General features: G+C 41.0%; 1 protein-coding gene across 1 annotated transcript in view; it reads right to left on the reverse strand.

Annotated features, from left to right (window-relative positions):
- The window catches only part of amph (amphiphysin), a 33773-nt gene extending 15792 nt beyond the window's left edge, over window positions 1-17981 (reverse strand). Inside the window, exons 1-9 of the mRNA XM_079285783.1 lie at window positions 17906-17981; window positions 10846-10926; window positions 8101-8155; window positions 7901-7995; window positions 6583-6678; window positions 6381-6488; window positions 6089-6174; window positions 261-336; window positions 1-83 (exon numbers count right to left, since the gene is read on the reverse strand). Of these exons, the coding sequence (XP_079141909.1) occupies window positions 1-83; window positions 261-336; window positions 6089-6174; window positions 6381-6488; window positions 6583-6678; window positions 7901-7995; window positions 8101-8155; window positions 10846-10926; window positions 17906-17974 (749 nt within the window). The 5' untranslated portion in view covers window positions 17975-17981. The remainder of the gene's footprint in view (window positions 84-260; window positions 337-6088; window positions 6175-6380; window positions 6489-6582; window positions 6679-7900; window positions 7996-8100; window positions 8156-10845; window positions 10927-17905) is intronic.
- Between the last annotated feature and the right edge of the window lie 2371 nt (window positions 17982-20352).

Below are 20352 nucleotides of genomic sequence, written 5' to 3' on the forward strand. Positions count from 1 at the left end.
CTTGGTGCTCCTTGGATGGTGAACATTTTGTCAGAATGCTGCTCAGCCAGTTGGGTCATCACCTCATACAGCTGCCTACATACCTGAAGGGGAACAGTGAGAAGAAAAATAACAAGTTTACCTCTCCCCATGTAACATGTGCTGTCACAAAGTGCCCAAACACACTGATGTCTGTCATGAGTCAGACTGAACAGTATAAGCTTTAAAACGTTCGTATTGTTCTAATCGTAAAAACAAAGTAGTTAACCCCCCCTACTCACCTGAGAGATCTCACGGTGAAATTTGGCCTCCAAATTGGTTACACTCTTATAGGTGCTGATGTAGAAACCAACCCGGCTACAGAAGTGAAAGAAAAACAATTGTTAGTGATTTTATGTCATTGTTGTTCTCCAGATGATCTAAACGTTGTTGATTAAACTCTTCTTCTGTGGATCTGCACACATTTTACAACAGAGGAAGTGTCAATAGTGCAGGAAGATGCAGTGCTAGAAGGTTTGTATTTGGTTAGTCAGTCAGCTCATGAACATCTAATGTAAACAGTCTAGACGATTTCCCATTAAGAGAGACTCAGCACCTGAATCTTCTGCAGTATCTTTACAAGTGGATGTTTTTCTAACATTTGTTTTAACGAACTAAGCCAATCAAAGATGTTTGACTTTCAACGAAATGCATTAATTGTACTATAAGTGTAACTAGAAGCTGACTCAGGTCTATTATGAGGGAGGGTTGTTTGATTCAGCCACATTTCTGTTTGAAATGTGAGAATAATTGCAGTCAGATTGAAGGCAACAAACATAAAGAGGACCACACTTTTATCCAAAGCGACTTACAATAAGTGTATTCAACATCGGTTTTTGAGAGAACTACTAGTCACCAGAAGTCATAAGTGCATCTCCCCTCTTCAAACAAGCATCTAAGAGCATAAACCAGCGCCAACGTACAATGCAGAAACAAACAAATGCAATAAGTGCCACAAACTAATAAGAAAACAATAAGTGCAATAAGCTAGTTTGAATACAATAGATGCTAAGTAAATGCTAAGTGGAAGGCTCAGTGTAGGCCTTTTTGAAGAGGCGAGTTTTCAGCCTGTGCCGAAAGATGGGCAGTGACTCTGCTGTCCTGACGTCAGTGGGGAGTTCATTCCACCACTGAGGGGCCAGGAGAGAAAACAGCCGCGAACGGGTCGATCGGCCGCAGGGACCTCTGAGCGACGGGGCAACCGATCGCCCCGAGGCAGCAGAGTGAAGTGGTCGGGCGGGGGTGTAGGGCTTGACCATGGCCTGGAGATAGGAAGGAGCTGTTCCTTTCACTGCCCTGTAGGCTAACACCAGAGTCTTAAACTGGATGCGAGCTCTTACAGGAAGCCAGTGTAGAGAACGGAGAAGGGAAGTTGTGTGGGAGAACTTGGGGCGATTGAACACCAGGTAAGCTGCAGCTTTCTGGACAAGCTCCAGAGGTCTGATGGCCGACGCCGGGGCTCCGGCAAGTAGTGAGTTGCAGTAGTCCAGGCGGGAGATGACAAGAGCCTGGATGAGCACCTGCACAGTTTCATCAGTGAGGAAGTGAATCCTCCTGATGTTGTAGAGCAGGAATCTGCAGGAGCGTGTAACCGATGCAATGTTTGCTGAGAACGACAATTGGTCCAAGAACTCACCAAGAGGCCCCGGTGGGCGATACACAACAGCAATGGTGAGCTTGACTGGATAAGTGACAGTAACCGCATGAAATTCGAAAGAGGACGGGGAGAACTGAGGAACCGAGACAAGAGTGTATTTCCATTTTGGGGAAATTAGCAAGCCAGTACCACCACCCCGCCTCGCAGCTCTGGGAGTGTGAGAGTAAGAGTACACTTCTGACAGAGCTGCGTAATACATTTCCACTGCACAAAGAAAAGCGTAAAGACTTTGTAAAAACATTTTTCAGCTAAACTCTGAGATTATTATCATGGAATCATATTTCTTCCCATCTTGGTGCCCTCTCATTTAACAATGCAGAAACCTCAGTATTATCTTTGGCACCCACCTTAACTTCTACCAGGATATTCATTTAGTTGTCTGTTAGTTCATTTGTATCTGCAAAGGCCTTGGAGACAGTAATTCATGCATTCAATTTGTCCCAGTTATATTACTGCAATGCACTCATGCCACATGCAACAACACCTAAATAGACTTAACAGAATAGCTTATTCAAAACGCTGCAACCAGTCTTGAGTTCAGAGGAGAGAACACATCACGCCAGTTTTAAAATCACTTCATCGGCTCTCAGTTCATCTTACAGTGGATTTAAAAATGTTAATAATAACTTTTAAGGCTCGTAGGGGGCTAGCTCCAGAATATAATGCTGACCTTCTGACTTCCTACGAGCCTGAATGCAAGCTGAGGTCCTGGTAGGTCATTTCTCGGTCAAAACTCGAAACTAAAGGCGACTGGGCCGATTATGTTCAGGCCCGTCTAGAAAAACCTGCCGGAGAAAATCAGGGATCTTCTTTTAAGTAAGAAAATCACCATTTCAGACTTGCTTTTTATTGTCTTTGCTGTTTTATTATTCTTTTGTGATCATAATATTGTGTTAACTGTTTGCATATTGTCTTCTTTAATTGTATGAAAAGCACTTTTTCACTTATTAAGTATTATTATTATTATTATTATTAGGGCCCGAGCACCGACGTGGGCCGCTAGGTTCCTACTGAAACGGTAGGAATTATTATTATTGTTATTATTTTTCTCTCGAATGAAACGCCTTTTTGGGGGCTTTATCATGTCCCCAACATTCCCATATTTGGTGAGCATATCAGGACTGCGGGAACATTTTTATATTTTATGGGTCTAATGCTCGAGCATGACAAAATTGCTCGCTAGCACCCCTACAAATGTTCTAAAACGCAGCCCAAGCGCTATGTTTGACCTACATATATGAAATTTGGTAGGCACATGTATCACATGAAGACTTAAAAAAGTGTCTTGGGACCATGCTCTAAAATTAAGGGGAAGTCGGCCATTTCGATTTTTGTGGGAATTTTCTCTTGATTTCTAGTCGCTATACTTGTATGTGCGTGTGTGTGTGTGTGAGGATGTCCTTGAGCCCTTTAAGATGGAAGGGAAAATAATAATAATAAAAAAACAACAAACCAAAAAAATAAAAAATAAAACTAACAGGTAAGTATGTGTGCATATGGATGTATGCATATATATATATATATATACACTATACAAATTGTAATATTAATAGGATGGGTGGTGTCACGTTTGCAGAAACATATTGAGGGATGACCAGGTGGAATGGTGTTCTGTTGTATTGTATATGATGGACGAGGTTAGATTTTCCATTGAAATATACTCTATCATTAAGTTTCTCCAGTGTGTGATGTGTGTGTTATTCCTTGAGTTCCAGTTCATGAGGATAGTTTTCTTGGCGATAGTTAGGGCCACGAGGAGTAATTTGCGATTTGTTTTTACTCAGATGTATTGTTGAGATGTCTCCTAGTAAGCACAGTGAAGGGGACAATGGGACGAGGCAGCCCAAGAAGACAGACAGTGACTCACTTATTTCCTTCCAAAAGTGATTAACTGGTGTGCAGTGCCAGGTGACGTGAACATAGCTATCCGGGCTGTTTTGAGTGCAATGTGGACAGATATCTGACGTGAATCCCATTTTAAACATTTTTTGCCCAGTGTAATGAATTCTGTGAAGTATTTTACACTGTATTTGTTGAAAATTGGCATTTTTAGTCATGAAGTAGAGGTTATTGCAGTTTTGGTTCCAGAAATCAGCATCAGGAGTGATGGACAGGTCTGATTCCCATTTTCTTGATGGTATGGATGATGTTTTGTCAGACTGTGATATTACTCTACATATTTTTGAGATTACCTTTTTTGAGAAGGGGATATTAATTAATTCTGAGGTTGAGGGGGGCAGTTCTAAGTTAGTGGCCTTAGTGGTAAGTTTGGATTGAACGGATGATTTGAGTTGCAGCTATTCCAAAAATTGATTGCTCCTGATGCCGTACTTCTGAACCAAGTGAGGGAATGAAACCATGGTGTTATTATTGACGATGTGTTTCAGATGAGTGATGCCTTTAGCGGACCATGTGTGAAGATTAAGAGGTGACTTAGAAAATCAGGATTGTTCCATATGAGAGTAAAATTTGAAGGTGCAAAAGTGATGTTAGTGATTTTGTGGAATTTCCACCAGGCTGTCAGAGTTTCTGCTATGGTTGAAAGAAGGATGGCGTTTGATAGATTGGCTTAAAAATGGTAGGTCAGAAATCTGAATGTCCTTACAAACTGTCTGTTCTATATCTAACCATGTGTTGTCTGATTGGTTGGGGTGGATCAATTTAAGAATGTATTGAAGTTTATTTGCTAGAGTGTATGTGGAGCTTCAAGTCCTCCTTGTGTTTTTGTAGAGTGGCCAGTTTAATTCTTGGTGTTTTATTTTTCCAGTAGAATTGAGTAATGATTGAGTCAAGTGATTTGAACCAGGAGTGGGTGGGTTGAGATGGTATCATTGTGAAAAGGTAATTTATTTTTGGAAGTATTGTCATTTTAACTGTAGCTATTCTGCCCATGAGTGACAATGGTAGGTTCATCCAGCGGAGGAGGTCGTCATTTATTGTTTGAATTCCTTTTATATAGATGTTCTGACGAATGGCTGCAGCTAACGGTTCAATGAAAATGGTAAAAAGTGAGGGAGAGAGTGGGCATCCTTGCCTAGACCCCCTGTGCAGTGTGAAGCTTTGTGAGGTTTGTCCATTGGTGATGACAGTGGCTGAAGGTGAAGTGTACAGCATTTTAACCCAGTTAATAAATGATTCCCCAAAGCCAAATCTCTTTAATGTGCTTGTGAGAAGTGTCCAGTTTACTCTGTCGAAAGCTTTTTCTGCATCTAAGGAGGCTATGATGGTACCAGTTTGTTGTAATGATGAGTAATTGATTAAATTAAACAGTCTGCGTGTGTTAGTGGATGAGTGTCTACCTTTGATAAATTCGGTTTGATCTGGATGAATTATGGATGGAGTGACTTTGTCTAATCTGTGAGTTAGTGCCTTAGTGATGATTTTAATATCTACATTGAGAAGAGAAATGGGACGGTAACTAGAAGGAAGAGTTGGATCTTTGTTTGGTTTGAGGAGGAGTGATATACTGGCTGTGTTCATGTTGGCTGGAAATTGCAAATTTTGTTTTCTTTCAGTTATCATTTTGTTAAAGAGTGGAGCTAGAATGAACCAGAAGTGTTTATAGAACTCAGCTGGGAAGCCATCGGGACCTGGTGCTTTGTTATTGGGCATAAGATTGAGGGCAGTAAAAAGTTTGTCCTGTGTTAATGGTGAATCAAGTATGTTGATTTGTTCTTTGTTAAGATGTGGTAGCAGGAATTTCACCGGCAGCCACAGCGGCCTGATTTAGCAGTCTTCTTCACAGCCTCTTTCCTTTCAAAATTTTTTTTAGACACCAATGTTTTTATTTGGGATTCTTTCTTTCAATCTTTTTATTTTCAGTTTACACAGGAGTGCGACATGTCACTCACAAACAGAACAGCACGTAAAATACCTGCCAACCACACAAACAACCAATCCCGGACACAAAAAATACAAAATTATTATTTGGGATTCTGAATTCTTCTCCTTCTACCCCCCTGCCCCTAAAATTGTGAAATTTACAGGTGTAAATGCACCCAAAACGCATTGAAGATGGATTGTGATCGGATCGGCCAAACCTCCCGCATTTCTGTATGTTGGCATACAACTAATTATGAAAATATATTTCCACGTTCTCACAACACTAATTTTCTTTAATAGCTGTAGTAACACCAATAACAGCAGGATAAGTATAGAACAATTAGGACTATTGATAACATTTTAAAATAGTATTGTTATTTGCAGGTGCTAAGCTTATGTTTTTCAGCAGAAGAGATGCTAGATTATTAGTCTGAGATTTGAATTTCACCTCTTTCTCGAGGCCCAGTTTCCATAGAAACAGGTTATCAAACTCCACAGACTGTAATGTCCAGTTATCTCTTCCTGTTTAACATACATAAAGCAAAATTTCGTCATCAGCTATCAGGCAGGTGTGTATGACATCTAACTCACCTGTCCCAGAGACTCGGTAGTTCATCCTGCAGACCGCCGTTCAACTCATCAAACACTTTCTGAGCCTTTTTCAACTCTTCTTCTGCCTTCAAACAATAACAAGTTTGTTTCATAAAATTAACTCCATACAGCACCTGAACAGGTGACATACAGCACCTGCACAGGTGACATTCAGAACCTGAACAGATTACACACAGAACCTGAACAGGTGACAAACAGAACCTGAAAAGGTGACATACAGAACCTGGTCCCTGAAGTTCTAATCTCCCTGTTTAATCACACGAGGACTCACCTTCATCATCTTGCGGTCGTTCTTCATCCCTGACACCTGCAGTGTTTCAACGTGATGACGAGCACTGTCATAGTCTATGAGTTTCCGACTTCGTTTGGCCACACGAGTCTGAAATGTCACAAAGTTTCAGTTTTTAGATGAATGAGTTTCTACATAAACACTGGGATTGATTTTTTTAATCAAAAGACAAAGTGTTTGTTACTTTGAGGTCAGGAAACTGTAGCAGGTACTCATCCAGGTTCAGCAATGTCGAGTCCACCAACTTGTTATGAAAGTCTTCCCACATTGCATCACAGTCCTGCAGGAATCACATAACAACTCATGTTGGCAACTCATGTTATTCTGGAAGATCTACAACGCCAGGGATCAGCATGCCTCGTTGGGGCTTTGGGTTAAAGCCGGCCAGCAGAGAGACGAGAGCACTACTCCAGGTCTGTTGTGGCCAATTCATAGCTTCAGTGAAGAACTCTTCTGGGCCGTAACCTCGGACCACTTTGACTTAATATACCCTGTAGGAGGAGCTGTTGCCACCAACAACAAAACTCCCAGGGTCACAAGGAAAAACATTGTGGTTGGGCTTAAAATAACTGCCTAAACTAAGTAAAACGTAACAACATAACATAAACATCAGTTCAAAAGGACTCAACACTGGTCTCCTGGTTGAAAGTCCCGTGTTTGTTTGATACATCCACCTCCTCTCCCCTTTCCCGCGGAGCATCTAATAATGACGCGAATAGGTTTACATTGTAGTTACTTGAAAGACTGGTGCGTCGCATATAGACGCTTAAGGGTGTCTTGTGAACCGGTATCAGTCGCTGAGGGCCGGGGCAAAGTTATATTTATTCATGTATGTACTTGACAACAAGCTGGTAACATGTAAACTTAGACAATAAGAAAGTCTTAGAGTTTAGTTTTAGTTTGTTCCCGGTGCAGAAATCTGTTTAAAACTTTGTTTGAAAATCACAAGTGTTTCAGTTTAGCTGGTGAAGACTTGCACACCTGGTCACCTGTGTGTTACAGTGAGACCTGGTCACCTGTGTGTTACAGTGAGACCTGGTCACCTGTGTGTTACAGTGAGACCTGGTCACCTGTGTGTTACAGTGAGACCTGGTCACCTGTGTGTTACAGTGAGACCTGGTCACCTGTGTGTTACAGTGAGACCTGGTCACCTGTGTGTTACAGTGAGACCTGGTCACCTGTGTTACAGTGAGACCTGGATACCTGTGTGTTACAGTGAGACCTGGATACCTGTGTGTTACAGTGAGACCTGGTCACCTGTGTTACAGTGAGACCTGGATACCTGTGTTACAGTGAGACCTGGATACCTGTGTGTTACAGTGAGACCTGGTCACCTGTGTGTTACAGTGAGACCTGGTCACCTGTGTTACAGTGAGACCTGGTCACCTGTGTGTTACAGTGAGACCTGGACACCTGTGTGTTACAGTGAGACCTGGTCACCTGTGTGTTACAGTGAGACCTAGACACCTGTCCTGTAATGTGGGTGATTTTATGACTCTGACCTTCCCAATGACCATGATGTCATCTTTTCCATGCCAGTCTGGTTCATAGACTTCATGCAGAGACTGTGCCAGGTTGATGGAGGCCTGCTGCATCCCTGCAGGGTCAAAAAGACAGTGAGCTGATGGACGTAGTCATTCATTTTTGATATATGTTTTATACATGATGTATGATATACTCAACAATAAATACTCTTTCTCACCCTTAATGGCAGACATGTAGGCCTTCATCTCCCTCTGCAGCCGCGAACCTTCAGACTGACAGAACAAACACCGAGCTGGTTAATAACACGGACAAACATCAGTCGTACTTTAGTGAATCGTGACGGCCTCCAGTTTTCTGGTATTTTGGTGTGTTTAATAGGTGAATCTGAAGTCAGGTTCATGTTTGTCAAAGATGAATTGAACTAGGCCAGAGCTAATGTCAACAATGAAGGAAACGTCTGTGTTAGAGAGCTGAGCATCGCCACAGACCGACATTAATACAAACTAAACCACCGACTCTCTTAAACACAAACTAAACCACAGACTCTCTTCAACACAAACTAAACCACAGACCCACTTCAACACAAACTAAACCACAGACCCACTTCAACACAAACATAAACAGACCCACTTCACACAAACTAAACCACAGACCCACTTCAACACAAACATAAACCACAGACCCACTTCAACACAAACTAAACCACAGACCCACTTCAACACAAACTAAACCACAGACTCTTCAACACAAACTAAACCACAGACCCACTTCAACACAAACATAAACCACAGACCCACTTCAACACAAACATAAACCACAGACCCACTTCAACACAAACATAAACCACAGACCCACTTCAACACAAACTAAACCACAGACCCACTTCAACACAAACTAAACCACAGACCCACTTCAACACAAACTAAACCACATACCCACTTCAACACAAACTAAACCACAGACCCACTTCAACACAAACTAAACCACAGACCCACTTCAACACAAACTAAACCACAGACCCACTTCAACACAAACTAAACCACAGACTCTCTTCAACACAAACTAAACCACAGACTCTCTTCAACACAAACTAAACCACAGACCCACTTCAACACAAACTAAACCACAGACCCACTTCAACACAAACTAAACCACAGACCTACTTCAACACAAACATAAACAGACCCACTTCAACACAAACTAAACCACAGACCCACTTCAACACACACTAAACCACAGACTCTCTTCAACACAAACTAAACCACAGAAGCACTTCAACACAAACTAAACCACAGAAGCACTTCAACACAAACAAAACCACAGACCCACTTCAACACAAACTAAACCACAGACCCACTTCAACACAAACTAAACCACAGACCCACTTCAACACAAACTAAACCACAGACCCACTTCAACACAAACTAAACCACAGACCCACTTCAACACAAACTAAACCACAGACCCACTTCAACACAAACTAAACCACAGACCCACTTCAACACAAACTAAACCACAGACCCACTTCAACACAAACATAAACAGACCCACTTCAACACAAACTAAACCACAGACCCACGTCAACACAAAATAAACCACAGACCTACTTCAAGACAAACTAAACCACAGACCCACTTCAAGACAAACTAAACCACAGAAGCACTTCAACACAAACTAAACCACAGACCCACTTCAACACAAACTAAACCACAGACCCACTTCAACACAAACTAAACCACAGACCCACTTTAACACAAACTAAACCACAGACCCACTTTAACACAAACTAAACCACAGACCCACTTCAACACAAACTAAACCACAGACCCACTTCAACACAAACAAACATACCCACTTCACACAAACTAAACCACAGACCCACTTCAACACAAACATAAACAGACCCACTTCAACACAAACTAAACCACAGACCCACTTCAACACAAACTAAACCACAGACCCACTTCAACACAAACTAAACCACAGACCCACTTCAACACAAACTAAACCACAGACCCACTTCAACACAAACTAAACCACAGACTCTCTTCAACACAAACTAAACCACAGACCCACTTCAACACAAACTAAACCACAGACCCACTTCAACACAAACATAAACCACAGACCCACTTCAACACAAACATAAACAGACCCACTTCAACACAAACTAAACCACAGACCCACTTCAACACAAACATAAACAGACCCACTTCACACAAACTAAACCACAGACCCACTTCAACACAAACATAAACAGACCCACAGACCCACTTCAATGCAAACTAAACCGCAGACCGACTTTAATGCGAACTAAACCGCAGACCGACTTTATTGCGAACTAAACAGCAGACCGACTTTAATGCGAACTAAACCGCAGACCGACTTTATTGCGAACTAAACAGCAGACCGACTTTAATGCGAACTAAACCGCAGACCGACTTTAATGCGAACTAAACAGCAGACCGACTTTAATGCGAACTAAACCGCAGACCGACTTTAATGCGAACTAAACAGCAGACCGACTTTAATGCAAACTAAACCGCAGACCGACTTTAATGCAAACTAAACCGCAGACCGACTTTAATGCGAACTAAACCGCAGACCGACTTTAATGCGAACTAAACCACAGACCGACTTTAATGCAAACTAAACTACAGACGTTTTATATTGATAGAGATTTGAGCCATTATTTCAATGGCCTTTTCTGGTTGGCACATGTATCAATATGCAATAAGGTGTTTTAGGGCACTTACGTATCCATTCATGACCAAATGTTTGAGTGGACATGATGAATGGAAATACATCTGATGGAAATGATGCACACGCACATTTCTGTCTTCGTGCTAACCAGAGTTTTGGTTGGAAATCGACACAGCTGTATGTGTATTGTATCGTTCGTCGCTTCAGTGAGTTAATTTAGTCAACAACTTTGTAATGCTGGTCTGTAAACATCTCTCACCTCCTGTCTCCTGAAGTTTACAACCACTTGTTCAAACTGCTCATCTTTGGTCTCATCTGCTTTTCCCAGTTTCTGCAGCACCTGAGAAATGACAAAATTATTCAGATTCATTAATGCTGACATAAAATACTGCCACTTTTCTAATTAAACAGTCACATTTTAACAACAATATGTTACATTTTGACACAATACAATTGTATCTCAGCTCCCCCTAAACATCAACATACATGTGACTAACTGAAAGATAACGTAAAAACAATAAGCATCAGAAAACCTTGATGACTTTGTTATTGTCTCTTGTTTTAAAAGACCTGACAGCAGCTTTACAGAAAGGGAGTCAAGAAACAACATTTTAATTTTACAGGAAATATTCTAAGGTTTTTTCCTTTTTTTATACAAAACAATAAATTGTCCATAGATTTACATATATTTGCAGTATTTCAAAACTTTGCTGTCAAAAATACAAGTAATGAAACATTATTTAAGATTACATTCATACAAATATATATATATATATATATATATATATATATATATATATATATATATATATATATATATATATATATATATGTTATAATTTAATGCATTTGGAGAGATTCTAATTGTAATTTCATGTTTCTTGTTCATCAGAATCAGAATTGTTTATTGCCAAGGAAGTTTGCACCTACAAGGAATTTGTCATGGCGGGTGGTGCGTAACATTTAACAATAAACAATAACATTAAACTATCACAATCAGCACATGATGACCTCATGCATATACAATTACAGAAATCAGTAGTCATTGCAAGTCAAATTGCAGGTCCTTAAACATGTTGATAAAAATTGTTTTCATGTTTCTTAAAAGGTAATTGTACAAACTCAGGTGTTCTGCAGAGCTTGACTAGAGATATACCGACTCAACACATTTAAACCTGGGAGAACAAACAACCTGCAGCCACTGGGTCAAGTTCTGAGAAAACACGTATTTTATTCTGCGCAGGTGCATCAGCTTAAATAGACAGTCACATGACACACTCACACCTGAAATGCATTGGCAATAATTGGGAGCACAATCAGTTGCTTCAATTAACACCCCCACTTGATCACACATTATTGACAACCATAAATCATACAAGGGGAAAAACATGGAAACCAACTGCACTTAACTGCACTTAACTGGCTATGCCCCAAACAAGAACATGGAAAAAGTAAGTAGCTTTGCTTTAGTAGCTGGTTTTGTCATCAGGTCAGCTACCATCCGGTCTGTTGGGCAATACTCCAAACATACTTTACAGTCATTAACAGTTGATCTCACAAAATGGTATTTTATATCAATGTGCTTACATCGCTGTCTGCTCACTGGATTCTTGGCTAATGCAATTGTACCTTGGTTATCTTCAAAAATCTTAGGTACATCATACAGACAGTCATCAAGATGTTCAAGCAGTTGAGATAAGTAAAGACACTCTTGTGTGGTTGCGGCCAACGCCATATACTCTGCCTCACAAGTTGACAGTGCTACCGTTGGCTGCTTTTTGGTCTTCCAGGAAATCAGAGGACCATTCTCACTCAGACTAACACAATAACCAGTTGTACTGCGTCTGTCAGTTGCATCACCTGCCCAATCTGCATCACTGTAAGCAAACAACCTCAGCTCATCACATTTTCTGTAACACAACATTTTGTCATTTGTGCCCTTCAAATATTTCAGTACATGCTTAACAGTTGTCCACTGCTCTTCTGTCGGCTCACTGAAATGCTGTGACAGTCTGCTTACAACAAAGCTCAGATCAGGTCTGGTGCATGAGGTTAGGTAGATTAGGCTACCCACTGCCTCTCTGTATTTTCTGGGGTCACCTAGCTTCTCATCAGTGTAATGCAGCTTTGGTTCACAAGGTGTTGACCTGGGCTTACAATCCTGCATATTAAACCTGTCAAGCAGCTTGTCAACATAGCTCTGCTGTGACATGGTCACACATCCATTACACTGGTCAAAAGTGATACCAAGAAAATTCTTCAGTCTGCCCAAATCTTTCATCTGGAACTTCACAGCAAGCATCTTTTTTACTGCTTTTAAAGCACTCATCACTGGCTGCAATAACCAGGTCATCAACCCAGATCAGTAGGATCACCTTGTCATGTTCTGTTTCTCTCTCATAAACACAGTGATCGGCTGGATTCTGTACAAACATATTTTCACATAGATAGTCATGCAACATTATGTTCCAGTTTCGACCTGATTGTTTAAGCCCATATAGTGACTTCTTTAGTCTACACACCATCTTCCCATTTGTCTGAGATTTTACATCATAACCCTCTGGCTGTTCCATGTAAATCTCACAATCAATTGGTGCATGTAAGTAGGCGGTTTTAACATCCATCTGATGTAGGATCAGATCCTCCTGGGCAGCTTTCTGCATCAACACTCTCACACTAGTCAGGTCGGCAGTAGGAGAAAACGTTTCTCCATAATCTACACCCATCCGTTGACTGTATCCCTTGGCTACATAGCGGGCCTTGTACTTGTCAGATCCATCAACATTGGTTTTGAGAGTATACACCCATCTACCCCCCACTGCTTTCTTGCCCTCAGGTAAGGTGGTCAGAGTAAATGTGTTGTTATCCCTCAGTGCCGTCATCTCCTCATCCATTGCATCTATCCACTTACTTGAGTTGGATGAAGACACAGCATCTCTGAACGTCTGCGGTACATTACAAACCATCCTGTAGCAATAATCAATGTTGATCTGAGCCTGATCACTCTCTATCCCATAGAAGTCTGGCCTCCTCCTCTCTCTAGCAGGGTATCTCCGTGGAGACTGGGATTCGGGCTTGACTCCACCTGTCTGTAGGCCTATCTGGCTTGGACCTGGCCTAGCTTCTGGGATGTCGTTCTGCTCGGGTTTGTCAGGGTCAGGTCTGGTTGCGTTAGACTGCACACCAGTGTCATCGTCGGACATGTCATCAGTCTGCTGTCCCTCAACACAGGACATGAACCTCACCAGTCGGTGCTTCATCACCTTCCTGCTGTCAGGGTAGTAGACCATATAGGCTGGACTGTTCTTGTCATAACCAACGAAGATGCCCTTGTCAGACCTTGACTCTAGCTTCTTCCTGTCCTGCCTGTAGGCGTAACATACAGTACCAAACTTCTGCATCCTGGAGACATTAGGTCTCCTTCCTGTCAGCATAAAGTAAGGTGTCTCTCTGGTGCGGTTGTTGAAACATCTATTCCTCACCACTGCTGCTGTCTGGACCGCATACGGCCATAGCTCCTTGGCTAACTGGCTCTCCAAGAGCATACATCTCGCCATGTCAAAAAGGGTTCTCCAGTTACGCTCAGCAGTGCCATTCTGGTGTGGTGAGTATGGTGCTGATGTTTCATGTCTGATTCTATTCCTACGCAGTAGAGCTTGGTAACCCTGCCCTGTGAACTCTGTACCATTGTCGACCACGCTGACAGTCTCTTACCTTGTGACCTCTCTGGCCACAACGGAAACACACAATGTCCCCGCTCTCGGTGCTGCGTGCACCTGCGCCTGCTGGGGCAGCCCTCCTTGGATGCGCCTGGGCCCTCATGACATTGTCGTCGGCCGCAGCTGTGCGCATACCTTCAGTGCTCTCATAACTGCGCAACTTAGTCTTGAACTCCGCAAAAGAGAGAGTCTCATAACTTTGAGTGATAAAAATGGAAAAAGGCTTAAATGAGTCTGGCAGCCCCTTCAAAATCATTGCAACCAATAGTCCATCGCTTAAAACCTCTCCAGCATTACGCAGCGCTGTGATCGAAATCTCAGCACGTATGACATAGTCAGTCACACTCTCACTACTCATCTTTTGCAAAGAAGTCAGTTCTGTATACAGGCATACAATGCGGGGCTTACCCTTGCCTGCATAATAGTCACGCAAAATCCTGAGCGCTCCACGCCCGTCATCCGCTGCCTCTCGCATGACCAGAGACAAACTTTTGTCATCAAGGAATTGGATCAGTTCCGCGTACGCTTCCGCGTTCTTCGCCGCATCCTCAGCCAGTGCGTTTTCTTCTGCGCCATCGGCGGGCTGATTCAAAATGGTGTCCTTCAGTTTCTGCAACCGCAGATGTCCCAAAAACTTCGTCTCCCACAGTTCATAGTTCTTTTCGTCCCCATTAAAAACAAGACGAGACCAACGTGAACTCGTATGTTCGCTCATGGTGCTGGCACTCCAATCCGTGAGATACGCACACAAGCAAATGTCTCTCAGTGGCTACTCACGCCGGATATCTCTTCGCACAAACGTCTAACGCATCTGGGCCCATAACCTGTTCTGCAGAGCTTGACTAGAGATATACCGACTCAACACATTTAAACCTGGGAGAACAAACAACCTGCAGCCACTGGGTCAAGTTCTGAGAAAACACGTATTTTATTCTGCGCAGGTGCATCAGCTTAAATAGACAGTCACATGACACACTCACACCTGAAATGCATTGGCAATAATTGGGAGCACAATCAGTTGCTTCAATTAACACAGGACTAAATAATTGTAGAAAGACAATTGTAAAATATTCTTTTACAGATCAAAACCAAACTAGACATTTTGCTGGGGGGTACATTATCATTTCAATTATTAAAATGACCAATACAAATGAAAACTTAAGAGTATATGTATGGAAGAGAAGAAATGGATCAAAGTTCAGAACTTAGATTTTTGGGTCCATGGCTCCTTTAATGTTCAATGCAAATTATTTGACATTAGAATTCTCGAACATGACTAACTAACATTGTAAATTTGCACTAATTCCTTATGAATTAAAAGTACATATTATGTGTTGATACATTCTGTTGTCAGTGGCCTTTTTGACGTACCATACTTGTTTTTACACTGTCCAATGAACATTTATAAACTGTAAATGTGCTCTGTATTTATACAGTTTATCATACGTCATTTTGTGGGAAGATAATTTGTTGTAGTTTGAGTATCCGAGAAAAAGCTACCTTTAAAACATGACTCTGCTAAGTGTTTAATATTTAATAGGCCCAGTGTGTATGGGTACATCCCAAGTCTCTTAACTGCATCCCCGTTTCCCTCCCTTGCGTCCTTTCCTTGCGTCTTAGTCCCTCCCACCAGGGATGCATAGAGGAAACCATGCAAGGAGAGAGGAACGAGGAAATATGTTTTAGGAGACATGAGACGTCCTTTCCTCAGTTTTGTCACGTGAAGCGACGTCTGTTTCTGATGATGGAGGATCAGCTGATCACAGCTGATCAGCTGTCAGTCGGCTTTAACAGCTGGAGAGACTTTAGAGAAGTTAGTGTCTGTTCACATGATCACTGTACTTAATAACAGCAACTAATAATACGAATAACTAATAAAGACACACAGTGATCACCACTGTACTTAATAACAGTAACTAATAATACTAATAACTAATAAAGACACAGTGATCACCACTGTACTTAATAACAGTAACTAATAATACTAATAACTAATAAAGACACACAGTGATCACCACTGTAGAGTGTTTCTCTCTGTAGTCTGTTAATAAACTGTGTTCTGTGTTCTGTTTATAAGCTCAGGATCCATTTCTACCGGCGGAATGCGATCGTCTTATTGATGAATTATTTGCATCTGTACGTTTTGAAATTGTGACTGTGGCGTCATTTTTAAATAGCCCAGAATATGATTGTTGTTTCTCTTAAATGATAAAACTCAAACACTCAGGAATGATGTAGAAAGTGTTTCGTCTCTCAGATCTCTCTGACTTTAATTGTATTCATAATAAAGTTCTTGAGGGAAACATCAGATCATGAAAACACAAATCTTTCAAATAAATGTAGAAAGTTGTTTGTGGTCCTTTTGTTGTTCAGACTACAATGAACATTTATTTAAACCAGATGTTGAATCAGAAACCTAATCAAATATAACGAGTTTATTCTGTGATCCGTCTTCACTCTGGCGTTAAACTCAGTCAGTCCGATCGGCTGCAGCGTCCAATCACATGACTGATGAACAATGAGGGGGCGTGTCGGCCGTTAAAAGACTTCCTGGAAGTCTGTTCTCGTGGGTCCTCGGTCACGGCTCCTCGCTCCTCTGAGCTACATTAGAGCTTTGGGACGGCCGTCGATATGGCAGCGCAGAAACAACTTCCGGTTGAAGCGAGGACCGAGGAGCGAGGAAATGACAATTAAGAGACTTGAGATGCACCCGATGGAACCCAGCAACACCTCAGATCAACCTGCTTAATGTGTCCCTGAACGCAACACAAAGGAGTGTATGTTCCATCTTTAGGAGACAGATTTGATCAACACACAGTGTGACAGAACTTCCTAACAGCTGGTTGAAACCATCACTAACAATATATATATATATATATATATATATATATATATATATATATATATATATATATATATATATATATATATATATATATATATATATATATATATATATATATATATATATATAATCTGTGAGAATGAACAGTGATACCTGCAGGACAGGTGAAAGAAGTGGTGGTGGTGGAGGACAGGACTTCTATCAAACTTATGTGTGTGTTTCTATGTGTAAACAAATATATATCTATGTGTATACGCAATTAATTCCGGGACCTGCTGTCCAAAATCCCTCTCCCCGATAAATAACGTGCAGGTAGCTGATCCTGCGTCAGAAGTGACGTCATCGCGCCACAGACAGGGCATCCCCTTCTGCCGACCTTGGATCAGGAGAACACCTTCTCACCGTCATTTATTTAAACACGTGAAATACATGCGTGACATGTGACATCATAGCAAAGTGTTACAATCAACGTTAATCCGCTCGGTCTGCTTCAGCCATCAAACACTCTCCGTCACTTTGATGATTTCACTGTTTTATGGGCTGATTTTAACGGAAACATCATGACGTCACCCTCTCTGCGCGAATCAATATGTGATCATGAAAAAAAACGTGAATATCGGAAAAGACGAATAATATCACGAAGCACTGCGGGCCTGCAGCCTCCATATCTCCGACGTCCTCCATCTGTCGCCCACCGTCACCACCTGCTTCATCCTCATCATCACATCCTCATTATGATCAGCAGCAGGTCTTACCTTCTCCTGCGCGCGGTTGAGCCTTTTCTGCACGTTTTTAGCAAAGATTCCCGTTTTGATTTCCGCCATGATGACTGCAGAGAGAGAGAGAGAGAGAGAGAGGCGGATTAACAACTAGAGAGACGAGCTGACAGGAGGGGGAGGTGTTTGTGTACGTGTGTATGTGCGTGTGTTTTGAGTGGGCGGGTTTTAAAGCGACGACAAGTCAGCTGATTGGATTGTTTTTATCAGCCAACTAGTTTATTTTGTTTGAAGGAAACTGTGTATCAAACACTGCCGTTTTAAATAACATACAGTCTCGACTGTCCCTTTAAATGTAAATACATTCATTACAAATAACATACAATCTGTACTGTCTCTTTAAATGTATACATTCATTATAAATAACATACAATCTGTACTGTCCGTTTAAATGTAAATACATTCATTATAAATAACAGACAATCTGTACTGTCCCTTTAAATGTAAATACATTCATTATAAATAATATACAGTCTGTACTGTCCCTTTAAATGTAAATGCATCATTATAAATAACATACAATCTGTACTGTCTCTTTAAATGTAAATACATTCATTATAAATAATATACAGTCTGTACTGTCCCTTTAAATGTAAATACATTCATTATAAATAACATACAGTCTGTACTGTCCCTTTAAATGTAAATGCTTTCATTATAAATAACATACAATCTGTACTGTCTCTTTAAATGTAAATACATTCATTATAAATAATATACAGTCTGTACTGTCCCTTTAAATGTAAATACATTCATACTGAAAAATATACAGTCTGTACTGTCTCTTTAAATGTAAATACAGTCATTATAAATATTATGTAGTCTGTACTGTCCCTTTTAAATGTAAATACGGACATGAAAACACTGCATTATTGACATGAAAACACTGCAATACGGACAGTACAGACATGAAAACGCTGCATTACAGGCATGAGGACACTATAGTACGGGTAATAAAATATCCGAGTATGAACATTTTAACCACCTTTTAGTCATTACATTTAATCAAAAACTTTCTCTCTTGATTATATCAGCTGTTTTTTTATTTAGTCTTCGTCCTATGTCAAGTTTCCTTTTTAGTCATCAGATTACACTGAACTTCTCAGTGAATCTAGTCGAGCCAAAACCAATCATTTTGTCATTTCACTCCTTCCACATAAGATTATATATTCATTGTTTGAGTATCCGAGTGTGATGACCCCTCCTGTCCACTAGGGGTGAGTGTCCCGACTCTTCTTTGTCTTTCAGTCTCTCCAACTCAACATGGACTCTCTTCCTTTGCCAACACGGCTGCTGTCCAGTTTTGTTTGCTCCACACATTTCACACATCCCCACATACTGACGTCACTCTGACTGTCCGTTTGTTTTTTAGTTGTTGGTATTCTTTAAGTAAATGGGTTTATTACTTTTAACTTGTTTGGCCTCTGATTTGTGTTGCAGCCTTTGAGCCAGGCAGTAACACACAGGTTGAATGATTAAGCAGCTTTAGTCTTAGTCCTAAACTGTGCACATTAGTGACTCAAAACACACAGCGTCTGCTATTGCTGGAGAAAAGTAGCCTTTCACAGTCATACTGACATACGAAAGTATATGTTGTAGATAAGCTGCTATAGACCGAGAGGACTTCCTAGGATACACTGAGCTCCTCTCTCTTCTATATGAATTCATGTGCCATTAATGCACATTAATAACTTTTCTTCTTCCTCAGAGTCTTTGTGCTTTCTCTCCTCACAGGTTCACATAGATCCTGGTTTTATCTGGACCCTGGTCCTGACTGACACCCACAGTTACTATCATTATTAGTCACATTTCTATTACAGATACGATTACTGATTTTATCATCATTATTATTATTATTATTATTATACTATATCCACTGCTGCGTCATCATTTTCGATCATTATTCTGCTTACTACTCCCATTACATGAATCATTTCTGTCATATGTTACAACCCGGCTCAAAGGCTGCAACATGGAGGTAGACCAGACGAGTTCAAAGTAATAAATACACATTTCTTTAAAGAATACATGAACAAACCTCAAATCAGCAGCCGTGTCAGACAAGGAAGAGCTGAGAATTTAAATAATTACCAGGTAACAAAAAGTACAGAACCAAACCACCGTAAGCGTTAATCTGAAGTAGCATCCAACAGGTTCCTCTGACACAAAAGCTCACTAGACAACCAAGTCGTCCACAGACGACAAAGAGGCAACCAGATTACAACTCAGCTCAGACTAACCAAGGTATGAACTGTAGCGCTCATGTTCTAAAGCTAGCAGGCTAAGCTAACAGTTTGTATGTCACAACAACATACTGTTCACCACATCCCTCCTTTATCTACCGACTTGTTTACCACATAAACCATTCATACCTACTGCACACTGTGCAGCAGTCTTCAGGTTAAACACCTGCAAGGTAACTGGTC

This window comes from Melanostigma gelatinosum (assembly GCF_949748355.1).
Source record: "Melanostigma gelatinosum genome assembly, chromosome: 15".
In the NCBI taxonomy this organism is placed as follows: Eukaryota; Metazoa; Chordata; class Actinopteri; order Perciformes; family Zoarcidae; genus Melanostigma; species Melanostigma gelatinosum.